The sequence below is a fragment of the Zea mays genome, chromosome 10, assembly GCF_902167145.1.
Source record: "Zea mays cultivar B73 chromosome 10, Zm-B73-REFERENCE-NAM-5.0, whole genome shotgun sequence".
NCBI lineage: Eukaryota > Viridiplantae > Streptophyta > Magnoliopsida > Poales > Poaceae > Zea > Zea mays.
Window position 1 is genome coordinate 88,208,952 of NC_050105.1, and position 24,278 is coordinate 88,233,229.

General features: G+C 46.8%; 3 protein-coding genes across 12 annotated transcripts; 2 read left to right on the forward strand and 1 right to left on the reverse strand.

The window, feature by feature from the left end:
• The first annotated feature begins 1,696 nt into the window (after nt 1–1,696).
• On the forward strand, nt 1,697–5,402 carry LOC100279822 (methionine adenosyltransferase). Its single transcript, NM_001152777.2, has 2 exons — nt 1,697–1,886; nt 3,916–5,402. The coding sequence occupies exon 2, from the start codon at nt 3,926–3,928 to the stop codon at nt 5,117–5,119; it is 1,194 nt and encodes a 397-aa protein (NP_001146249.1). The 5' UTR covers nt 1,697–1,886; nt 3,916–3,925; the 3' UTR covers nt 5,120–5,402.
• Nucleotides 5,403–8,342: 2,940 nt separating this feature from the next.
• On the forward strand, nt 8,343–12,650 carry LOC100037783 (Pti1-like kinase-like). Of its 4 annotated transcripts, none has more exons than XM_008663055.4 (8): nt 8,343–8,590; nt 10,335–10,443; nt 10,556–10,803; nt 10,883–11,009; nt 11,116–11,389; nt 11,479–11,611; nt 11,711–11,797; nt 12,148–12,493. In XM_008663055.4, exons 2-8 carry the CDS (start codon nt 10,362–10,364, stop codon nt 12,283–12,285), a joined length of 1,089 nt encoding a protein of 362 aa, XP_008661277.1. In that variant the 5' UTR covers nt 8,343–8,590; nt 10,335–10,361; the 3' UTR covers nt 12,286–12,493. The 4 variants fall into 4 exon arrangements, with proteins under 4 accessions (XP_008661277.1, XP_008661278.1, XP_035818750.1 ...); XM_008663056.4 differs by having other exon boundaries at nt 8,418–10,112; XM_035962857.1 differs by having other exon boundaries at nt 8,418–8,686; nt 12,073–12,493.
• Nucleotides 12,651–12,766: 116 nt separating this feature from the next.
• LOC100272375 (uncharacterized) lies at nt 12,767–17,527 on the reverse strand. 7 transcript variants are annotated; one of them, XM_008663318.2, is made up of 7 exons: nt 17,237–17,527; nt 16,895–16,961; nt 16,544–16,805; nt 16,364–16,471; nt 15,463–15,930; nt 15,241–15,342; nt 12,767–13,292 (listed from the first exon to the last, which is right to left on the reverse strand). In XM_008663318.2, the coding sequence occupies exons 3-7, from the start codon at nt 16,739–16,741 to the stop codon at nt 13,125–13,127; spliced, it is 1,044 nt and encodes a 347-aa protein (XP_008661540.1). In that variant the 5' UTR covers nt 16,742–16,805; nt 16,895–16,961; nt 17,237–17,527; the 3' UTR covers nt 12,767–13,124. The 7 variants fall into 7 exon arrangements, with proteins under 7 accessions (XP_008661540.1, XP_008661541.1, XP_008661538.1 ...); XM_008663319.4 differs by having other exon boundaries at nt 16,895–16,968; nt 17,237–17,525; XM_008663316.4 differs by having other exon boundaries at nt 16,544–16,961.
• Between the last annotated feature and the right edge of the window lie 6,751 nt (nt 17,528–24,278).

Consider the following 24,278-nt stretch of genomic DNA (forward strand, 5'->3'; position numbering starts at 1 on the left):
CCATTGGCTCACAGGATAGTCTGGTGCCTCACCGGACAGTCCGATGAATTTTAGCGGAGTGGCTCTGAGAAAACCCGAGAGCGGCCAGTTTGCGAGGTGCCTCGGCCTGGGCACCGGACAGTGTCCGGTGCGCCACTGGCTGCACCATTTCTTGTATGCTCCAAACTTTGTAAATTTCCCTCTAGTCTTTTTCTTTGTATGTTTATGTTGAGCTTTATGCACCTAAGAAAAAATAGCTACTAGGCAAACTAGTTAGTCCATATGGTTTGTGATGGACGTCAAATACCAAAATTGATTATAGGAAATAGTTAAGCCCATTTCCCTTTCAGTAGCCAAAGTCTTTGAGTGTTTGCCTCATCCAAAGCAATTGCACACAGCAATGGCCTCCAGCAATATACTTGGCCTCGACGGTGGATAGGGCAGCGGAATTCTGTTTCTTTGAGCTCCAAGACGCTAGGGACCTCAAAAAAACAGACATGTCCCTAATGTGCTCTTCATATCTACCAGCTTGCACCCGACATAATCGGAATCCAAATACCCAATTAGATCAAAGGTAGACTCCTTAGGATACCAGAGCCCGAAGTGAGGCTTGTGAACTGAATGTCTCAAAATCCACTTCACTGCCACAAGGTGGTATTCCTTATGATCAGATTGAAATCTAGCACACATACATACGAAAAACATAATATCTGGTGTACTTAACATTCCTTAGCAGCCAAGGGAGTGTTTGAATGCACTAGAGCTAAAGTTAGCTGTTAAAATTAGTTGAAAACATCCAAACAATCTATCTAATAGTTCAGATATTAGCTATTTTTTAGCAAATTAGCTAATAGTTAGCTAGCTATTTATTAGTTAGTTAATTTCACTAGCTATTTTTAGCCAACTAACTATAAGATCTAGTGCATTCAAATATCCTCTAAAGCTGGTCATATTTCAGCTAAACACTAACAAGCCTACCTGCTAGTGAATGTGAATGGCATTGTGGCAAGCTTGACCAAGTCAACCGTGCCTTTGAATACTGAAACCTATGAGAATAAAAAAAAACTACTGAGATTGGCCCGGGGAAAAAAGAATTACAAAGAGGGTATTCTGAGAGCCGTGATTGAGATTGGGCAGATCAGTGATCATTACCCGGGACCGGGAGTGCTAACTTTGGTGGTCATCAATTTGTTTATGTGGGATTGACCCAATTTAATTCGGTCAAGCGCTATTAGGCATAGCAGAAGGCCTTTTTTTTTTTGCCTGCAATCGTAGTAGTGCCTGGCTGCCTGCAGTTGCGGTGGGTGTGGCCATGCCAACTCGTGTGCGTGCGTGAAGCGCACCGCACCATCACCACAGGCCATCAGCGAGCGGCGCGGGGCCCACGGGCGGTTGGTGAGCGGGGCGGACCGAATCACGCGGCCTCCTCCGGTCGGGACCCGGGGCCAGCGAGTCAGCGGCAAGCTCAGCAGCAGGAGGAAGGGCTGGGCCCTGAGGTGTTTGGTGGGTACGGGTCGCTGTCCGCCACCCAACCCAACCCAACCCCACCCCACCCGTTATATGCTACAGCAGTACAGCGCCACTGCCCGCCCCCTCGCCTCGCCCGCCGGATCCGACCAAATCCAATCCGACGGCGGCGGGCCTCCAGCACTACACTGCGCCCGTGTCCGCTACCGACGGGGGGCTATAAATGGGCCGGAGCGCGGCCCGGCACGGCGTGCGCTGCGGACGGGTCGGATCTGAGACGAGACGAGACGATCCCCCCTCCCCTCAACCGGAACTTGTTTTACCCCATCTCATCCCACTGACTCCACCCACCCACCCGCCCGCTGCCTCCGCCGGATCTCGTCGGACTCGGATCCGCCCGACCACGACCACCCCGCGTCGCCGCCGCGCAGCAGCAGCAGGTGAGCGTCCCTTCTCCTTCGGTCCGCTAGGCGCCTCCGCCGGCGCTCTGCGTTCCGGTGCCCGCTTCCTCTCCCTTCGCCCGTAGGGTTTTGTTCTCGTTGTCTGTGTCAAAACAAAGGCGGACGGTTCTAGGAGCTGCGGGCTCCCGCAATGGTTGGTTCCGCGGCCAGCTGCTGCTCGCTCGGTCAGGCGGTACGCTCCGGCGCGCGTCTCGCGCATTCCTTGCCGCCATCCATCCAAAGCTGGGGCTCGGCATCCTAGGTTCCCTGGTTTCCTTCGTTCGTGCTGAGAAATGTTTTGTTTTCCCCTTAAATTAATAATAATCGGTATATTCAGGGAGGGATATCTATTTTTCCCCTCCTTTCACACACACGCACACCTGTTGGGAGTAGTAGTGATGGTTGTTGTCGTCTTGTCCCGTTCCACTAGACGGGAAAAGAACCACACGTGGTTGGACGAGCCGATCTCGTCGGAACTCCCCATCCGTGCCGTTAGCTCCCAAAAAAAATTCTGTGATTTCCTGTCAGCATGTACATACATGTGCAAATCTGTGAATTTCCCGCAGGCAAAACAAGTGCGCAGAAACTGCTTAGGGGTAGGGGTGCTTTGTTTTTACCTTAGAGAGTGTATAAAGCTTGCTCCCGAAATGATACTGATGCTGATCTCATCTAATCTTATAAAAACAACAGAGTTGGGGAGAAGAATCGGCGATTGGCTTTGTCTTATTCGTCTATAGATAAAGAAACCACATGCTTCGCTTTTTGCTAGGCAAGCTGCACAGGGTTCTGGGGGGTTTCAGAAAATTTATTTATGCAAGCTGTCCAGGAACTTACAGCTACTGGTTCCTGCGTTCACCATGCTCTGTAGTCTGTAGTGTTGTTTCGAGCGCTTCGCTGTACCTCTATGAAGGTTGCTGCTAAAATTGCAGTGGTACTCGGTAACCTTTGGCTGCAATTTTTAGTGAGAAATGATCCTCTACCAGTAAACATAAACCGCATGCTCTAGAAACTTATCCGTACGCCAGATGTGCGTAGGACTTGTCGACGTTTCTTTTTGCTACCTGAATAGAGGATTTGTAGGAGCTTCTTTTTACAAGCTAGCTAGCTGCCAGTTTATGCTTTTACTATGCTCATGGCCGTTGCTTTTATACTCTACTCCAATTTATAAGCTGTTTTGGCATTTCTAATACATAGCTTTTGCTTTGCACCTAGACATAAGCTATGTCTAGATTCATAGCAGAAGATATATACTTAGAAAAGGCAAAACAGACGCCTTATAATTTGGAACAGAGGGAGGAGAAACTACTTTTCCCTCCCTGCAACATGCATTGGAAGAATAATTTGAGCGGTTGCTTTATTCCTAGAATCTTGTTACACGTTTTGTTATTCTTGTGCTGATTCGGGTCGAGGCTTGGTAGATTCCTATTGCCTTATCCACTAAAGCACAAATGCGGAGCATAGTCCTATACGAGTGGATCAGGAATGCCAAACTTTTGCCAGTGGGACTTGTTGACTCTGCGTGAAGAATCTCTCAACCTGAAACTGTGGCCTTGGTGTGTGCCAACAAATGTGCCCTTTTTGTTTGCTTCGTTAGTAGCCTAGTGCTTGTTTTTTTATCCCATGAGACAATAGGAAAATTTTCGACAAAACATTCTTGCCCAAAAGGTCAGGCCTGCTACACCGGTGAGAGCTGTCTCACTGAGTTATTAGGTTGCGGGTTTGAAGCAGCCCCTCCGCATTTGTGGGGGAAGGCTTGCCTCTGCTTATCCCTTCTTTAGACTGAGCCTTTGGCACTGGGTCTGTGTCTGTCCATTCTCGCCCAAAAGGAGTAGTGTGTTTGATTGCATCCTGGGTGTCCATTTTGTTGATCACCAAATCATTTAGTTATTGCTATATCTAAATATCTCATTGCCCTTATATAGGGGAGTACATCGGTCTTTTTCGACATGCAATTCTTTTGGTTATGAGGATTCTCACTTTGCCTTAGTCATTTTATGCTTTAACTAACCATTTGTACTGCCTGCTGCAGATCAGAGAAGATGGCCGGACTCGACACCTTCCTCTTCACCTCGGAGTCCGTGAACGAGGGACACCCTGACAAGCTCTGCGACCAGGTCTCAGATGCTGTTCTGGACGCTTGCCTTGCTGAGGACCCTGACAGCAAGGTTGCTTGCGAGACCTGCACCAAGACCAACATGGTCATGGTCTTTGGTGAGATCACCACCAAGGCCAATGTCGACTACGAGAAGATTGTCAGGGAGACATGCCGCAACATTGGTTTCGTGTCGAACGATGTCGGGCTTGACGCTGACCACTGCAAGGTGCTTGTGAACATTGAGCAGCAGTCCCCTGATATTGCTCAGGGTGTGCACGGCCACTTCACCAAGCGCCCCGAGGAGATTGGAGCTGGTGACCAGGGGCACATGTTTGGGTATGCGACTGACGAGACCCCTGAGCTGATGCCCCTCAGCCATGTCCTTGCCACCAAGCTTGGTGCTCGTCTCACGGAGGTTCGCAAGAATGGAACCTGCCCCTGGCTCAGGCCCGATGGGAAGACCCAGGTGACAGTGGAGTACCGCAACGAGGGTGGCGCCATGGTTCCCATCCGTGTGCACACAGTCCTCATCTCTACCCAGCACGACGAGACAGTCACCAACGACGAGATTGCTGCTGACCTGAAGGAGCACGTCATCAAGCCAGTCATCCCCGAGCAGTACCTCGACGAGAAGACAATCTTCCACCTCAACCCGTCTGGCCGCTTCGTCATCGGCGGACCTCACGGCGACGCTGGCCTCACTGGCCGGAAGATCATCATCGACACCTACGGTGGCTGGGGAGCCCACGGCGGGGGCGCCTTCTCCGGCAAGGACCCGACCAAGGTGGACCGCAGCGGGGCCTACGTCGCGAGGCAGGCTGCCAAGAGCATCGTCGCCGCCGGCCTCGCCCGCCGCGCCATTGTCCAGGTCTCCTACGCCATCGGCGTGCCCGAGCCCCTTTCGGTGTTCGTGGACACGTACGGCACCGGCGCGATCCCCGACAAGGAGATCCTGAAGATCGTGAAGGAGAACTTCGACTTCAGGCCCGGCATGATCATCATCAACCTCGACCTCAAGAAAGGCGGCAACGGGCGCTACCTCAAGACGGCGGCCTACGGGCACTTTGGGAGGGACGACCCCGACTTCACCTGGGAGGTGGTGAAGCCCCTCAAGGCGGAGAAGCCGTCTTCTGCATGAGGCGCCTCCTCTGTTTTGGAAGAAGCTTTTGGTCTGGTCTGGTCTGGTCTGGTGTGCCTGCGCTCTATCATGCTTTTTTATGGCTCCTACTTGTGATTCTTGATCTGCCCCTTGCTTATCATTTGTACTGTACTGTCACTGTCCTAATAAGTGGTACGTGTGCGGGGTCGTATTGTGTCTGCTTATTCACCTACTAGAGGATTATTTCTGGTTTTGCTGCTTATGTAATGCTTTTAAAACCATGAAAGAAGCTACAGGCTCCTACAGCTGCTTTGAGAAGTAACGGAACCTCGTGCATTTTGGGTTATATATAGACTAGATATGTGTCGTGCGTTGCCACGAGAGTTAAAATTTCTAAGACATTAATAACCGCACGCAGATAGTTAATTTTCTAACTTGGCTTATGTTGCACAAGCTGAAGCACATATTCAGCCGGCGCGGTAGAGCGCGTACGCCTGGCATGGGTATGTGCGGTTGGCGGTGCAGTTGAACCCCTCGACGGACGCCGGCGCGGCCGTGGCCAAGGTCGTGTTCTGCGACCGCGCCGGGGCGGGGAACGCGCACATGCAGAGGAGCAGCAGCGCGTTCAGCCTCAGTGCATGCAACAAGACAACGATGATCGCAGAGCCTCAGAGGAAACACGATGGGTGGCGCCTCGCTAGGTTCCTCCCGCCCAGCCCCGTCAGTGCTTGCATAGTGTTCCTTATTGCATAGTGGTTGATGACCTAAATTAAAAAGTATATATGGTTAATTGTTTTTGTGCGAGTACATATTAGATTTTGTTGGATTTGTGGTTTTGTCTAGCTGATTTTATTCTCGAACTGGAAATTCTAGATTGTACGATGCTACCAGCGGATGCGCTCAGTGGGTAAGAGTAAGATTGCAAACCGGGTCTCGAGTCCATAGGGCTAGCCGGCTAGCCCTGTCTGAGTAGGGGAACCAATCGAGCCGACAACAACTGAGCAGCACTGCAGGCTTGCAGCAGAGGGACAAGCGGACAGCAGCCAGCCACCAGGCGAGCCCCCTCAATTTCCACGACGCTTCATGAGTGGAGCTTGTATACAGCAGGTTCTGCGGCTTGCATGCATGCATGCAACAGCTTGTGCGGCGGCTTGCATGCTTGCATGTAGCAGCCATGCAGAGCTTGTGCGCGCCTGTGTGGCTTGCATGCAGCAGCCATGCAGGTGCATGCGACCGCGATAAGGGAAGGCGGAGGCGGTCTACGTTAGCTTCTTAATAGTAGAGATATGTTGCAGTGCTGTGCTGTCTACGAACGCTCACTGGTCAGTATGTGGCTGATGAAATGGTCTGCAATAGCTAATGACTGGGTGAAAATCCCGAGTGCTTGTGTTTGTGGAAGCTGCAACCTGGCTGGTAACTGAACGCTGCTGCTTTGGGTGTGTCTGGTGACATGCAGCAACCCGGACTGCAGTGCATCCTATTCGCAGGTCAGATGTGCATGCCAGCGACAACCCAACTGAAACTCTGGATCTGATCTCTTCTCTTATTTCTTCTGGTAGACTATCGCCCATCAGCACCCTCTTGTGACGATCATGTCGAGTCAGATTTTTTTTTGTTGGTTTTGGCCTAAATCTGCGCTGAAATCTCTGTGAATCTGCGGCGGTCGGGGTGGGGATGACAGCGCGAGAGGATTTCCAGTTACATCACGCTGGAGATGAGATGACCCAAACCAAATGGGTGAAGAATGAAGATGGCAAAATCGCCGAAGGTGAGATTGACCGTTGCCCCCAGCCAGCCATTTGGCTTAGGTAGCTACTTTGCCTTAAAAGACAGGGCAGGGCCGCAGGGCAGGATACGGCACACCAATTAATGGTCTTGAGAGCACAGATGCCAAGCATGAATATGAATTTGGTATGGTTAGCATGATGTGGAGATAATTGAATTTTTGCCACTCACAATGTTGTCTTCTTGTTATAATTACCACTGTGTCTATAAATTGTGGGTCCAGCTGGGTCTATGGAATGTGGGTCTGATGGCAATTTTACAAACATGTTTCTTGCTGATGGCAAATATCAGAATCTCTCCATGATGTGATGGGACAAAAAAAAAGAAAAGAAAAGAAAAAACATTCTCCGGAGTAGGAAAACCGTGATCTTGATGTGGAGGCCCTAATTAAACCACATGCAGATGGATCGATCATTGGACATTGGGTCGGCAGCCGCAAGCCAACTCATACGCCTGTCTTAACTGCCATGCGTCCTCATTATTCGCGATGCTTGCGTTGCGTTCTTGGTTGTTCGTACCTTCCTTCCAGCAACCGCTGATAATTCAGGCCTCTCTTGCTAGCTCTATCCATGTTTCTTCAGGAAAAGAATTTTTTTTTTTGTGTGACTGGAGGCCAGCGACCGGGAACACTACACGCGCTCAAGATTTTTTGTGTGCCAGCCAATCGAAACTGGAGAGGGAGAACGGACCTGCTGGAACCGTTTCCTGTTCATGTTCCTGTTCCTTGTCTCTGTCAGACCAATTAACGTAGCATGCAACGCCCCTCCGTCCTCTGACTACAAGCTCTTTCTCTTTCTCTGAGGCAGCAAAACGATAATCTTTTTGTAGATCCTCTTTTTTATCTCCTTTTTTTTTATCGCAGTTTGAGAGAGGTTTCTACGAACAATGAATGCCACCTTCAGTATCAAACCCTTGATCACATCGTGGAGGCATCAAAAGGTCAACTGGAAACGGTCTTCACCTTCCGGTAACACGGAGTCAACGACGCTACTCGCATTGTGTTGTGTGGCTCTCCCCATCCCCCAGAACCCCAGCCGGTGTGTTGAACCAGCAGACCGATTCAGCGGCGGTTTACTAGCACGGTTGACCCAGTGCACAGTTTGTATATGTATGATCACATATCTCCACCCCCCCCCCCCCCCCCCCCCCCTCCTATTAGGTGCTAAATTTCGGGAGTTTTTTTTGGGTAGAGCTAATGTCTAGTCGACTAAAAAAAATCTATTGGTTGATTTGCTAAAAATGACTAATAGCCGAATTATCAGCTAGCATGTTTAGATATCTTCGTTAATTTTATCAGCTAACTATTAACTCTAATAGCACTCACTTACACGCCCGCGAGCTGAAATCTGGTTGTCCAGGTTTTCGAATTTGATTTGACCGGTTGAAAGTGGGGCGCGGTTAGCTGAAAGTTCTCCGTGCGTGAGATGAAAGCGTCCGAATTTTTTTTAAGAAGGAAGGAAGAACGAAGAAGAGAAGAAAAAATAGGAACAGGCACACATGGGCGGTTTCGCCGGTTTGCCTTTTGCTCTTTCTCACACACGCGTTCTGAGTTTCTGAAGAGACGACCAGCGCCACACGGAGAAGACGGAGGGCCGGCAGACAGTAGACTCGCTGAGCAGCAGCAGTATATAAGCTCACGGCTCACCCACCGCTGGGGGCCGCACAGCCAGCTGCTCAGCTCCGTCCGGCGGAACTCGGAAGCCCTACGCTACGCCTACCCTCGCTGTACTACTAGCTGCCTTCCTACCCGCTTCCCCTCTCCTCCCGACGCCGTCTCCCTCCCTCCCTCCGCCTCCGCCGTCGCCGCCGGGACACGCGAAGGTGCGTCTTGACGGCCGGATTCGGCTCCCCCTCGCGCGCCCTGCTCCCCAAAGGCGCCGCCTTTGCTCTGATCCGTCGCTCTGCGCGCTCGTGGCTGCTTGTGATCTCTCCTCTGCGGGGCGGTTTCCCGGCCGGTTACTATCGCGGGGGGGCGGAACTGGGTCGCTGGGCCGTGGTTCTTGGTGTCCCGGAGCGCCGAATCTGGCGCCCCTGGAGGAGGAGCGTGGGAGGGTCTCCCGCGCCACGCCCGCGGCCGGTCGATCCGGAATTCGTTCAGTTCGTCTGCTTAGGCTGTCTTCTTTTTCAACTCCTTGCGAAATTCGTAGCATCTGGAGCTTGGGGAAAGTTCCGTCGTGTGATCTAATCCCGTGCTTTTTTTCCTTCGGTTTGTTCGAGGGAAACGTTCTTCTGCTTCGGTATTTTGGTCGTCTGTTGCAAGCAAGCAATTTCTGGTTTTCAGGTGTCCGGGAAGCAGCGTTACTGTCCCCATCGCCGTCGGGGATTAGGGGAAAATTGCGCCTTTTCCTTTCTTTTTGCAAGCTGTGTCCCACTCCATACTGGCTTCGATTGGATTGGATTGGATAGATAGCTCGTCCGTGGCGTGGCACAGTGTAGCATTGATAGCCCAGCGGAGTGATGCTTCGCTGCTGAAGCAATCGCAGGTTTGGCGGAGCTAAGGAAAGAGCTGTAGCGAGCACGATGTTAGCCTTTTGAATTGGCCTGGCCCTGTTCCATGAGCTGGCGTGTGTGAGAATGGCGTGAGTGTGAGCTGTGGGCACGAGGGGAAAGGTGAGACCCCCCTTGGTGCTGGACTGCTGGTGCTGTGGGGGGAGCGGCAGTGCATGAGATGCATGTGATGCGGCATTAAATTTTAGTGTAGCCACGATTGAGATGAATCTATAGGTGAAGCGAATGAAGTGACTAATGTGGTTTCATCAGACTCAGGAATTTGTTAGTATTCGTCCATTGCCAAAGCTGACTGGTGGATGTTTAATCTAGTCGTAGCAATAGATTTCCAACCAATGTGTGTAATTATTGTCTCGAGCTAAGGTGGCAAGAAACTTATGGCGTATTAAGAATTGTCCAAGGTTTTCCATGCAGAATGAGCTGTTCTTTGATCAGCTTCGTAGCAACTGGTGACTTGAGTAGTTAGTACCTTCCTGCCACGTATATTTTAATCTACCTGGGGTGGTTGGGAAACAATAAAGGACAAAGGATTGCATAAATCGTTTGCATCATGTGGGTCAAATTTGGTTGCCGTGCACCTGTGTTAGTCTCACATTTGGTATGTGAAGATAATGAATGCGGAACTGCAGACAGGGGAGAAGGGGTAGAGAGAATTTGTACATGGTCTTGTTTGGTGCAATGAGTGCATGACCCTTGTAACCAGGTTCCTGGATCAATGAGGTCGAAGAACGGAAACATGGTACGTGGTAAGATACTTTAAACGAGATTTTAACACTACGTGGACGAAATTGTTCCCATGTTCCCGGAACGAGGAACGTGGCGGTTTCTAAGTGCATGACATTGATATCGGTTACTTAATGGAATTGGTTGCTTGCTTTCTAAGTGATTTCGTTTCCTTTGTTCGTTTTTCTGACCGGTGCTATATTGCTGCCGCCTCTAATAAAAATGTGTTTGATTTCAGCTTCAAGGTCTTGTCTTTGGGTAGAACATGTCGTGCTTTGCGTGCTGTGGTGATGAAGATACCCAAGTACCAGACACCAGGGCTCAATACCCAGGACACCATCCAGCGAGTAAGAGCCCCGGGCCTTTTTTTTTGTAACCCTTTGCAGAGCACCTCATACCATATATTTAGGTTTTGATGCTTGGTCGATACTTTTCTAATAAACTCCAACTGACTTGCAGGGGCCGATGCATACCGCCCTTCTGATCAACCTCCCAAGGGTCCTCAGCCTGTGAAAATGCAACCAATCGCAGTCCCTGCTATTCCTGTGGATGAGATTAGGGAGGTGACCAAGGGTTTTGGTGATGAAGCTTTGATTGGTGAGGGATCCTTTGGCAGAGTATACTTGGGTGTTCTAAGAAATGGTAGGAGTGCCGCGGTCAAAAAGTTGGATTCTAACAAGCAGCCAGACCAAGAGTTCTTGGCCCAGGTCTGTCTTTCCCTGTTTATGAAATGCAGTGCATCTATTTTATCCCGTGGTTTGAAGTCAACATGAAATTCGTCTACAGGTGTCTATGGTGTCAAGGCTGAAGCATGAAAATGTTGTCGAGTTGCTTGGTTACTGTGCTGATGGGACACTCCGCGTCCTTGCTTATGAGTTCGCTACAATGGGTTCCCTTCATGATATGCTTCATGGTATTGTCTTGTGCTATCTTGTTTCTCTTATCTTTTGCACAAGCTGTACTGTCTCATGATCCATCCAAGTAAAGAACGAAACCTTGTGGAATATGTCTCTTTACAGGAAGGAAAGGGGTTAAAGGGGCTCAACCCGGTCCAGTCTTATCGTGGTCGCAACGTGTGAAGATAGCGGTTGGGGCAGCGAAAGGCCTCGAGTATCTTCATGAGAAAGCGCAGCCCCATATCATACACCGAGACATCAAGTCTAGCAACGTCCTTCTTTTCGATGACGATGTAGCTAAGATCGCTGACTTTGATCTGTCGAACCAAGCTCCTGACATGGCAGCTCGGCTTCACTCAACTAGGGTTCTCGGAACATTCGGATACCATGCGCCTGAGTATGTTTTGGTTTCCTTTTCCAATTGCTCTACAGACCTTTTGAGATAATCAAGCTTAAGCTAGTTTACATTTTTTTTTGGTGGGTCAGGTATGCGATGACTGGGCAACTCAGCTCTAAGAGTGATGTATATAGTTTTGGGGTTGTTCTTCTTGAGCTGTTGACTGGGAGGAAACCTGTCGACCATACATTGCCAAGGGGACAGCAGAGTCTTGTGACCTGGGTAAGTTCCATCCACACATGTTGGTTGTGTTTATAAGATGGTATGAACTTGTTTTTTTTTTCGGGTGGATGGAATTAATGACTTGTTCAACACTGGCAGGCTACACCAAGACTTAGCGAAGACAAGGTTAGACAGTGTGTTGACTCAAGACTTGGAGGGGACTATCCTCCTAAAGCTGTTGCGAAGGTACCATCGACAACCTTTTCTTCTCGAACCATGCATGGCATTTTAAAGTTGATTCTATTAACTGTTTAACGAAGTGCTAAAGAAAGCTGGTTAATGAAGAGCAAAAGGTGATGCATGTAGAGGAATAGATGAGTCAATCGCTTTCTGTTACTGATATCATGCTCCTAAATAAATACTCTACTACTGAACATTGTTCTCGAAGCGTATTTGCATTCAGTGTCAGTTTATTACGCCAAGCTTTGATTCTTTGCCGCTGGTGCTACCAAATGTTATAGTTCTTGGAGCTCGTGTGTCGGTTGGCGATCCACCCCGAGGTTTTAACGCTGCTTGTGCTCTTGTCCTTGGAACAGTTTGCGGCTGTCGCCGCCTTGTGTGTTCAATACGAAGCGGACTTCCGGCCGAACATGAGCATTGTTGTCAAGGCGCTACAACCCCTGCTGAATGCGCATGCGCGGGCGACTAACCCTGGAGAACATGCTGGGTCATAAGCTTTGCGTTTGCTTCTCTCCCTCTTGTTCTTGTATGATAGGTAAGGTATATGACTCGTCGATGTCGTTGTTGCGGACATGTGGCTGGCAGCGTGTAATGTCTGTGATTATTCTTCCCCTGAGCTGTAAACAAGATTCTTGTATCCCCACAGTATTTGATTCTTTCTATTGGTGCCGTTTTTACCTATCTCAAGGCGCAACTGCTCAAGCAATCATCCAAACAGGCCCTACAAGTCAAGTTGAGCAAATTGCGGGTAAAAGGAATCTAATTTTTTTAAATTCCTCTGAACAGAATGCCTCCAGGCTCCGGTGAATAATCATATTCATTTGATTTGAGGGTGTTCAACAACACCATATATTTCTAATTCAAGCTGGGCTTGCGTCATACTCCGTTTCGTTTTAGTTGTCGCTGGATAGTGCAAAATTGAACTATCCAGCGACAACTAAAAAGAAACGATGAATGCTGCATCACGCGTTTTTACCAAATTCGCAACCATAAGAGTGCAAATTATAAGATGTAGATTCAGCAATTATAGAGTTACATGTGACAACTGCTGAAGCTACTCTGAAATTACAAGATGTAGATTCATGACTGCTCAAGAGCTGACATGAACTAGATGTGAGTACAAGACACCTTCTGAGTTCACATGCCCTAGCAGAGACTACGGATTACAGACTGCAACTTCTGACCATGCATTATGCACAGCTGCCCAAGAATACAAACAACAAACTAATGTAAACGCTACATCGACATCTGCTTAAGCTATGAGCTAGTTGCTCACCTAACGATAGATGGAATCTCTACCTTCTTTACACAAGATTGGGTATGCGATGCTGCTTCATCGCTTTGCGAGGATCACTAGTGCCAGCATCGACATAGACACGATGAACTTGAAGCCCTGGCCCTCCCAGAAATTCTCCTTGTTGCCATGGCACATGCTGTTTGGCTGCTTCGTGGCCACCTGGTCCATGAGCTCCTTGAGAGCCTTGTCTCTTCTCTCGCCCATCTGCAGCATAAATGTGAACAAGATCAGACCAACATTTTTCCACGCACAATTATGGCCAACTGCATTAGCGAGGATGGTTGCTTCACGTGGTGAAGGAAACTGTCATGGACCGAAGGTCCATGGGGATAGCTGTCTTCTCCGGCGAGGTTATACCCCTCTACCGCAGGCTTGGTTCTAGGGTAGCAGCCCTAGGCGCTTGAGAGGGTCATTGCAAGAGAGAGAGATTGGTTTGGTAATGATCTTTGCTTGATTTATTCACTGCTGCCATGCGGCTTATAAATAGCCCTATGGCTAACCAACTTCTCCTACAAACTCTCAACTAACTCCTACTTTCTTGGACTTATCTGCTGCTAACCAACTCTCCACAATTCTGTCATCTCAATCTTATTCTCTAGTCTTATCCCAGCCTGGCTGTTGCCTCTCACTCCCTATAATGCCCATGACATCTCCCCCTTCCTTGAGGACCAGCTCGTCCTCGAGCTGCCATAGACTTACCTGACACGACTTAAGGTTAAGCTTTTTACATCTCGGCTTACTTTTATTATTTAAGACGAAAATACAAAAAAATTGTGGAACTAAAATATAAATTTGAACTGCAGCTATGTCCTCCTGTCCTCCTGGATCCCAAGGAAAGAGCTGAACTGCGGACTTCACATTGGATGAAAGGTGAAGGAGGAACCAACTCGTTCTTATGTTGGGTCTGTCCAGCACCAAGACAGTTGCCCGAATGAAAGAGACGACCCTCTTTGGCCGTGCAGGGGGGCTGCATATCCAGATCTCGACTTCTGTAGGGGGTTCAAAAAGTATAGACGAGACCTGGTGGTTGGGCGCGCAGGCTGCGAGTTGGTGCAGCGATGAGCTGATCAGCAAGTGCAGCTTCCGCACCGCCCGCCTAACAAGGAAGCCGCGCACTGCGGCTTGCAGGCGCACCACTGCCTGATCATGTGATGACGGCCATGGGGTGGCCCTGGAGGCCACAGTAAAGTGCTTCTCCCCACGAAGGGACTGTACCTGGCGGCGTACCAGGAACCCTCGCGCTGCCGCCTGAAGCCGCACCGCTGCTTGGAGTTCCTTCTCTGTCTTCTCCTTGTAGCGGTGGAACATCACAACGAATTGATCCCACTTCTCTTCGAGCCGAGTGAATGCATCTGGAGTTGGAGAGGGCGGGTGGGAGGGCGTTGCGGCGGCAGATGACGCGGTGGCTGGTGGTGGTGAGGGATGGGCGGCTGATGGTGGTGAGGATAACCTGGAGCTGATACCAGGTGTCATGGACCTTCGGTCTATGGGGATAGCTGTCTTCTCCGGCGAGGTTATACCCCTCTACCGCAGGCTTGGTTCTAGGGTAGCAGCCCTAGGCGCTTGAGAGGGTCATTGCAAGAGAGAGAGAGATTGGTTTGATAATGATCTTGCTTGATTTATTCCCTGCTGCCATGCGGCTTATAAATAGCCCTATGGCTAACCAACTTCTCCTACAAACTCTCAACTAACTCCTACTTTCTTGGACTTATCTGCTGCTAACCAACTCTCCACAATTCTGTCATCTCAATCTTATTCTCTAGCCTTATCCCAGCTCATCTCAATCTTATTCTCTAGTCTTATCCCAGCCTGGTTGTTGCCTCTCACTCCCTATGATGCCCATGACATAAACACATCTAAAATGTTGAGTCCCACCACCAATTCAGGTACTTTCTGAAATTTTGATTACCAATAACTTCACGATATAGTTTAGAAACTTGAAGATGACATGCACAGATTTGTCTTGAAATATGCTTTTTAGGAGGTTCGTTTATATTATAACAGAAAATAGTGATTAAATCAATGCATATACTCTCCCTTGTTGTATGCTAGTAAGAAGCAAAGGAAATGACAACTGTAGAACCTGAAGGAAAATGTGCAACTAGAACATACAATTAACTAACCAACTTTTATGGAACCGGAAGGAGCGTACCCTCTTTAATTTTCGCATCTGAGACTGGGATTCTTGAAGGCAAAATTCAAGCTTTAGAACCCTCTTCTTCAGCTCCTGATCAGTTCTCCGGTGCTTTTCTAACTGCTCAAAAATCAATAAATCTCATATAAACATACTTCAATTCAGCGTTATAGGAAACAGAGCATTTGTAACCAAATTTATGGAGGTCTTTTATGGATAAATAAAATAAATATAGCATACATGTGACTCAAGTTCCTTGGTTTTGTTCGTCCAGTGAGCAGACAATATTCTGATTTCCTCTCTCAACCTCGCAATTTCTGTATCCTTAGCATTCAAAAGGTTGTTGAGGTTCTGGACATTCCTTGGTGAAACATCAGATAAGATCTTTAAAAGCTCATTATCTTTGTCAGACCTAGACCCAGCTTTGGCAACTGCATCCATGATGTCGGTCTCGATTCTTATAACTTCATCTTTAAGTTGCATTTGCGAGAGCTCCCTTGCTTGTAGTTCCCTCTGGAGAAGATCAAGCTGCTCACCTAGCTTGTTCACTCGAAGCCCGTGCTCTTTGAGCGAGATGTCCTTCTCATTCAGCTCTTTCAGCAATGATAAGCACTGCATCTGGGCTGACTTAGCTGATGCAGCACTTGCTTCTGCTGTAGCTTGAGTAAATGACAGTTGTGTTCTAAGATCATCCAACTCATGGAGGTACTGTATATAATTAGGAAACACATTATTAAGAAACTGCATTTGGTTTGCTTGAGTAAAGGAAATGTTTTGGTCTAACCAAAAATCATTAGCCACTGACACGTGACACTCAGAGTAGGACTTCAGTAGCCATGAGCCCATGACCATTGGATCAAGTTGATTAGTAAAGAAGCGAATCAGGAAAACAAAGTAAGTCAAGCTAAAATTTATTTCCTGACCAAAAGTTTATTTGATGACCAAAAACAGAAATTCTGCAATAAAAAATATTGACTACAAATTATTGGTGTTGTATTACAGTGAATATTTTGGGGGGCTCTGTGCATATTATCCAAATTTTATCATAAGGAAATTATAGTAACCAAAAATAAGATCAATTTAAGGCCACATCTCCAATAAATTGCAAGAAGTGGTGTATTTTGCTGTGAAAGCTCTTTACCTGTTCCGTGCTACTTGTGGATGAACGCAGTTGCTCATCCTTGTCCTGTAAGCATTTCTGCAACTTGCTTACTTCCTCTTCCATGCTCCTTGCTTTTGTATCCACAAGCTGCTTAAGATTTTTTTTCCTTGTCAGCACAAACCCCACCGACAACCCCGAAGATAACAGTTACAGACTAACCTTTCTAGTTTGAGATTCCCTTACAAACAGCTGCTCCTGGGAAGCAAGCTTGCTCCTCACATCCTTGAGCTCGGCTGCCAATGACACCACGTTCCTCCTAAAGCTCAACTTCTTCTCCGTAAGACCCTTCAGCAACGGATCTAAATCTGACGACGAAGAAACTGATGATGATAGCACCACCTTCTCCGAGACAGACATAGCAAGCCACAAGACAGCACGTTTTCTCTTCCAATCAGAGAGGACAAGACCACAAGATGCTACACTGAAATTCTCTCAAGCATGAATACAAGCAGTTCACAGCAAGCATTCCATGGGCAAGACAAAAGAAGGGAGCTTGACCAAACCAAACACCTCTGGTTGCCTCCAAAGAATCCCTCTTTGGCTTGGCTGGTCAGTACGAACCAATCAGTAGCTTTAGCTGCAAACTTAAGAAATAATGATAGTAAATATTTAATACTACGAGTGAGAGAAAAAAACGATTTTTCTTCAGGTCAAGGCCACGAGTTCGCTGGTGCTAAGCATTTGTCTTGGCATTCAAATAACACGGAGAGTTCCGAGCTCCCGACATTCTTTTATCCCCAAGATAGAAATAAATGCAGACTAATGAAATGTGCGTGGCAATCACGGATTCACGGTCGCAGGCGAACAACACAGCATGAACTGAGGACGTGGCGGCGAAAAAGAATCACGCACCTCCAGCGCGACTGCGCGAGCGGAGCAAGAGCAGGCAGGTGGGTTCCAGCGAAGACGACGCTATTCCACCACCCACCCACCCAGACGAGGAGGCAAGAACCACCAGGAACAACCAGGGACTGCCGGAGTGCTGCTGCTGCTCGGAGGCGACGCGCTCCGGCGGCCGAGGAAAACAGGGGGAGCAAGCGAGTCGCCCGTGGATTCAGGGACTTGGAGGCAGGCGGCGCTGATAGAGAGGATCAGAGTAGTGGGAAGGGAAACGAGTCGAGGATCCCGGAAATTAATGGCCTGGTGTTGGGGTGATGACGAGCTGAGCTGGGTTTGAAATTCGTGCTGACATGTGGGCCCGCGGACGGGGCGCGGCAAAAGCTTCGAAATTTTCCGTCGGAAGCTTGCCCTACGTGCTGACATGGATGAGTGAGGGTGAGGTCAGTCTAACATAAAAAATCTGAGCCCAAAGTCTCAAACAAAAAAAAACGAGTTCGAACCCGTTTAGTCTAATAGTCTTATACCTGAAATTCAATGGATTTTTGTGGGTATCAAAATTCAAAACCCAAACGTAATTAGATCCTATTCGAGTAGTAAGTTGTGGTACCCGAATTATCCATATAGCCTGAATCACCCGTTCTTAAGAAGTTCTATTTATATGTCATTTGATCATTGTTATTATTACTTATGTCGAGACTTCTATTAATACTAGGTATATACTCGTGTGTTGCAACGGGTGATACTTGTGCAGGCATATGTCATTGTTTAGTGAGGTTATCAACCGGGAGTGACACTTGTGTACGAATAGATCGTTGTTTAGTGATGTTATCAATCAAACTTCGCGTGTCGGATCGGCAGGCGAAGGAGGTAACATCGGGAGGCGGACTTGGGGGGTCGGGTGTGTGCGACCGCGAACCGCGTCGGGAGGCAGGTGGATGGAGGCCGCGACATGTGGAGCGGGGCGCGGTTGGAGCGAGGGGCGGGGAAGAGGTGGAGGAGGTCGGGTGTGGACGGTTATGCCAAAATGTCGGGTCCATCTGTTGGAGATACAGGAGAGGCAGAACCAGAGAGGGTCAGCCTATCCCTTACCTTCTTCATAGTATTATAGTTAGGTATCCGTAACAACGTATGGACATGCATGAACCTTGTTTAAATAAGATAGTTATCTAAATATTTATTTAAACACGTTCCAACAAAATTTGCGAGTAAAGTCAATTTTAGGTTCCTGGTGCTGACAAGATACTGTTTGCAATCAATAACTAAGAGTATCCAACATCTTGCTCTGCACATCACAAATAAAACAAAATTGAACTGCACCAACCCTTCAATTTCACCATCTTATTGTACATGTCTTATACTCCTAGCGCAAGGGTCTTCTAGGATGTGGCATAACCTAAAGAGGACCAGCTCACATTCCATTCATTTGCCAAACTAATACAAGGGCCACATGGCGCATAAACTCAACAGAGAATCGACTAAAAAGAAATGGATTAGAACCTTGGTGTTCTAACTTCAAACTGATACAAGGATCCATGGAAGTCATCAATCTGCAAACAAATCCTAAACACCTACGATCGATCAAGCATAAAAATGCACAGAAGGTAATGATGACCTTTAGGTGCACATTCTGAAAGAAATAAGGACCAGATCCACAGTTATTAATCTTTTCAGCTTTATTCGCCATGGGATGAGATTCTCGGTTCACTGTTGTTGGTGCTCTCATGATGCTACTAACAATCACAAAGAGTGGCATAAAGAGACAGCAAGTTCTGCAAAGCTCATGGGTCCGAAAGCTAGAACAAAGGGATCTTAAATGCGAAGGGCAGAGACATCGCCGCACCCTAAACTAGGATTGTTGGGTTTTCGAGACAGTTTTGCAAATTGTGAATTACGGCTATGGGTAGAAGCCTACTGTTGTCTACATGTTGTTGTTGTTTTTGGTGCTGTTGGGGCAATATTCTAAGATGACCAATTTCCCTCTCAAACATCTCCTACTAATCTGCAACTTTAGCGAGAAAAAATGGTGACTCAGTTGTTTTAAAAAGATGACTAATGAGCTCCAATATATTCTGGATGAATTATGAGTCAATTATTTCCTACTGAACAATTTCTGAAGTAACACCTGTTGAAAAGCAACTATGTTGCTAAACTGTATAATTTAAAACAAACTTTCCAGATAATCTCATTGTTCTCATAAACGTGGTAATGCAATAGTATTTTATCAAGATATTATATGAACATGCCAGTTGTAAGCATATAGTTGATGCTTAGTTTACGCCAAGACATCTTTTTACTGGTTCCTAACATATTTGCAGGTCTATCACACAGACTTACAAAGATTCAAAAACTGTCCACTACTGTAATTCCCAAGTAGAGAAGACACATTTTGAAAGTCACCGAAAAACCCTAGGGGAAAGAAAGAGGAATACTTACAATGTTAAATTAGATGCTCATGGGATAGACACTCAAGTCATTGCTTCAAGGCTTTATTTTTCATGTCCAACATGATATTTTGCTGACTGAGAAAATCCATTTCAGCAGTTACTTCTATTTCCTCTGTCGGCAAGCATAAAATGTAAGAATTTTCTTGGACGTTTAAGGTTCCTAACTCGTGCAAGAAACAATTGATATAGGTCATGTTGGGGACTTGTTCTCAAATGCTACGAATTAAGAACAAGGCAACACAAAAATAGATTAATGGTTAATGCCCTTCATCCTTCGAAGCATTATTTCCCTAAGGATATAATGATCTTCGGACGAAGGTTATGAAGGACTCACCTTCATAATCACAACATATATCAATGAAAGACGAAGCATATGAAACATGAGAAAGAACATGGATAATCATATGACATCATAATATATCTTATATTATATAATCATGAATGAGTAAGAACAATATTGAATTACATTTGTACCTTCGGCTTGATAGAAGGCAAAAGTACAAGCGTGACACACAAGCGAGTACAAGACAACGTGAACAGTACGGGGCTACTGTTCATCTATTTATAGGCACAGGGCACAGCCTGTGTAAATTTACATTCATGTCCTTCATATTTACTATTGACTTATGGACAACCCAATGGGGACTAGATAGCCTTTTCCTCTTTAAGTCAGTTCCCTTTTCCGTCATTGCGCCGAAGCTCCATTGCGCATAGCTTCGGAGCAACATCAGCCTTCGTCTCGACCATGCTTTTCACATCGTATATGGTTTTAACCCGAGTCCGAAGGTACCTGTTCATGTGTTACACTTGGAAAACATTGTTAAATCATGTTTTTGAGGACCTTCGGAAGACGAAGGCCCCCAACAGTAGCCCCTCATAGTATTAATTTGTTAGGATAATGAATTCAGACTGCGACATGGACGAAGGCCTTAAGCCGAAGGTCCGAAAAAACACCTTACCTTTGCTAGAATAGCAACAATCAATGACAGACGGGGCCCTCCAATTTGTAGCATACTAGGCGTATAAATAGGAACTCACACCAGCTGCATTTGACACGCTATTTCTGCCATTTGCATTTTTTTCTCAATCTTTTAGCTCTTGCTCACTAGTGCTTGCTAGATTTTCAAGCTCTCTGAGCTTCGGTTTTAAAAAAACGTGTTTTCACCATGTCTGGAGAAAAAATGTCTTAGGAAAAGAAGGTTGTTGAAGAGACGAAGCTGACTGAAGAGGCGAAGCTGTTTGAGGAGAAGAAGGCTGTAGATCCTTATGTCTGGATTTGTTGAGTCAATGGCAAAAACAAACATGGAGAAAATTACTAAAGAGATACTAGAAGGTTTATCTGAAGATACTGGTGACAGCGATAGCTATGATGTGGAAAGCGGGGATGAAGATTCTAAGGATCGGCCCTGGCGGCCAAGTCATTCAATCTCCGGAAAATCGACCATCAAACAGAGTCATCTTGAGAACATGAGAGGGAGGTACTTTCGGGACATGTCTATGGTGAGGGCTGGTGGAGACAACAACGTCCCTGTCCCTGAGGAAAACGAAGTTGTAATTTACCGAAGCTTCTTCAAGGCTGGGCTTCGGTTCCCTTTGAGCAAGTTTGTAGTTGAAGTGTTGAAAATCTACCAGATCTTCCTCCATCAGATTACCCCCGAAGCTATAATAAGGATGGGAATTTTTGTCTGGGCAGTAAGGAGTCAAGGGCTAGAGCCAAGCACGAAGTGCTTCTGCAGTATGCACGAACTTCTATATGAGACGAAGGCCATGGGTAAAGAACAGTACCACAACAACTTCGGTTGTTATGGATTTATCGCTCGCCCCAACGCAAGCTACCCGGTGCCAACATTTCGAAAGAGATGGCCCGGAGCTTGGATGGAAGAATGGTTTTATGTGAAGAATGATTTAAAAGCAAGGGAAGATATTAAAGAAGTCATTATGCGCCCTATCTGGTCCCGCTTCGGCCTCCGAAGACCGAAGGTAGAAATTGATGATTCTGTCGAAGCATGCCAGAGAGCCTTCAACACTGTCTGCTCCTTTATTGGCACAAGGGATTTAATTCAGGAGCATATAGCCTTCAGGGTATGGCCGCTTGTAGAAAGCTGGGAAATGCCGAAGGAGACCACCACCGACTCTAGCAAAGATGGTCTGGTTCGACTGAAGTATACCTTCAGATTCAGGGAGAAGTTTGATGAACCCAACGACGACTGGCTGAAGTGTATCAAAGCTACAAGTGATGAATTGCTTGGAGCTTATTCCAAGGCCGAAGATAATGCTCTATCCGCAGCCTTCGGAAGACGGGGGAAGAAAAGACTGAACAGGGTTTTTGATGCCATTGGCTTCATATACCTTGACTACCGCTATCGGTTGTGGGGACAGGGGAAAAAGAGAAAAGCTGCTACTTCGGCTGCCCCAGTTGAGCCTGTGCCGAAGGGCAAAAAGTTGAAGGTTCTTACCCGCCGGCCGCGTTACATTGAACTGGCCGTGGTGCCTGAGTTTGGCACAGTGTCCTCTACAGCGGCCAAAACAATACAAACTGCTTCAACTGTACATGGCGCTGAAGAACCAGCTATAATGCCGAAGATGCATATAGCAGAGCCAGCCGAAGATAAGGCTAAAAGGCTGAAGAGCCAAAGATTGACGAGATAACAAAAACGCCAAAGATTCTGAGCCTTCCGATAGAGGCAGATCTGCCAAAGATACAAAAGACTTCTGCTGCAAATCCTAAGAGGAGAAGGATGGCAAACATGCTGGATGTTGTGTTGGAAACGACGAAAGTCTTGAGTCCTGCTCTCGTAAAGAAAGTCGTTCCAACCGAAACTAAATCGCAGGCCAAAACCAAAACTAGGCATGCCGAAGCTGCACAAGTTCAAGCTAAAACCGAAGCTAGGCCTTCAGTGCCTATCGCAACAATGCCTGCCGCATCTGAAGAAGAGACGACAGAACAAATAGCATCTGAAAAAATCGAAGCTTCTGCTCCCGAAGCTTCGGATAAAGACATTGACTATATCATTCGTCATGCTTCGGGAAAAGAACTATCCCAAGAAGAAAAGCTAGAAGCACAACACTATGCCCAAAAATTGAAATATCCGAAGGGGGCGTTAGTTTTTAATGGTAGTGGTGAAGAAGATTTTTTATACTGTCTCCTAGATAACAAAGAAATATCCGTTTGCCGGGAGATAGGTAAAAGCATCGGATTCCCGAAGCTGGAAGACTGTCTTTCGATTTTATCGAAGGACGAACTTGCTGATAGCTTAGCATACAATAGCATAAAGGTATAAAAACTACTTATAAATTTGAAAATGAGGTATTTTTTGTCATACTTATTCTTTCCTCCACTTGCAGGGCTTGATTCTTAGTAATGCCCTTAGGGCACAAAAAATATAGAGGACGAAGGCTATACAATGGCCCTGAACAACCTTCGTTCAGAGGTAATTGAACTGAGAAACGAAGATCTTGAAAAGACAAGATCTTATTCTCTCTGGTTAACAAAATCAAAGAGGATGAAGCTAGCTTCAAAGCCTAGACCGAAGCCCAAAAGATTGAAATTGAAGACCTTCTGAGGCAACTGGCCAAAGCTAAAGAAAAATGCGCGTGCGCAGAAGCTAACCGAGAAATCAGCGAATATTGGAAAAATCATTTGGAGAAAAACGTTGAAGAGCTTCGCACATCCAAGGAAAGATGCTTTGAAAAATCCTTGAACTGTGTGAAGAAAATAAAAACCAATTTCGCCAACGTGGGCACCTACTCTACCGAAGAAAACTTCATATGAGGCGACCCCGAAGGCATTATTGAATGGATAAGTGGGGAGGCCGAGAGCTTCAAAGAAATTTTAAGTGATCGCAGGGATGTCTATGCATTTTCCGGTGCACGAGGGATTTCAACTATCTTGGAGAAGGCAGGATGTGATCACATCAAGACCATGGCCCAGGCCGAAGCTGCCTTCTTCGCAGATGACACGAAGGATCCTTCAGCTGAAGCAACCTTGATGGGCGGAAAATTCTATAATGATGTCTGGGTGAATGGCGGCCGAGAGATGGCTCATGAAATTATAAAGAAGAGTGAAAAAGACACCCATGACGCCCGGATAGAAGCTAGACAAGCTGAAGAAGCTACAGAGCGTGAAAAACGTATAGGTAATATCTTTTGATATTCAGTTTTGGCATTTCGTTTTTGTGGCTTCGGACTAATTAATTTTTCCCACTTCAGCTGAATTATTCCCTCCACCGGAACCGTTTAATCCCCTGGCCGATCCAGAGACGAAGGAAGCACTGGAGATCATTAATATGTCTGAATCTATTGTTGATGAAGTCGCCAATAAACTGCTAAATGAAGTTGTGGAGAAAATCCTGAAAGAAGACTAGGACTTATTGTAAAAACATTTTTAAATGGTCAATGTAAGGGACACTAGAATGGACATTGTGCTTTTATTGTAACGAAGCTGTAATATTTGATGTGTGTAACTTTGGATTGAATATGTAAATTATTGTAATTTATTCCTTTATGATGCATGAAACTTACATACATACCGTTTTTGAGCCTTCGACGAAAAAACACCTTCCCTTCTTTTCATGCTTCGTAAAGAAAGAAGATCCGTGGTTCGTAAAAAT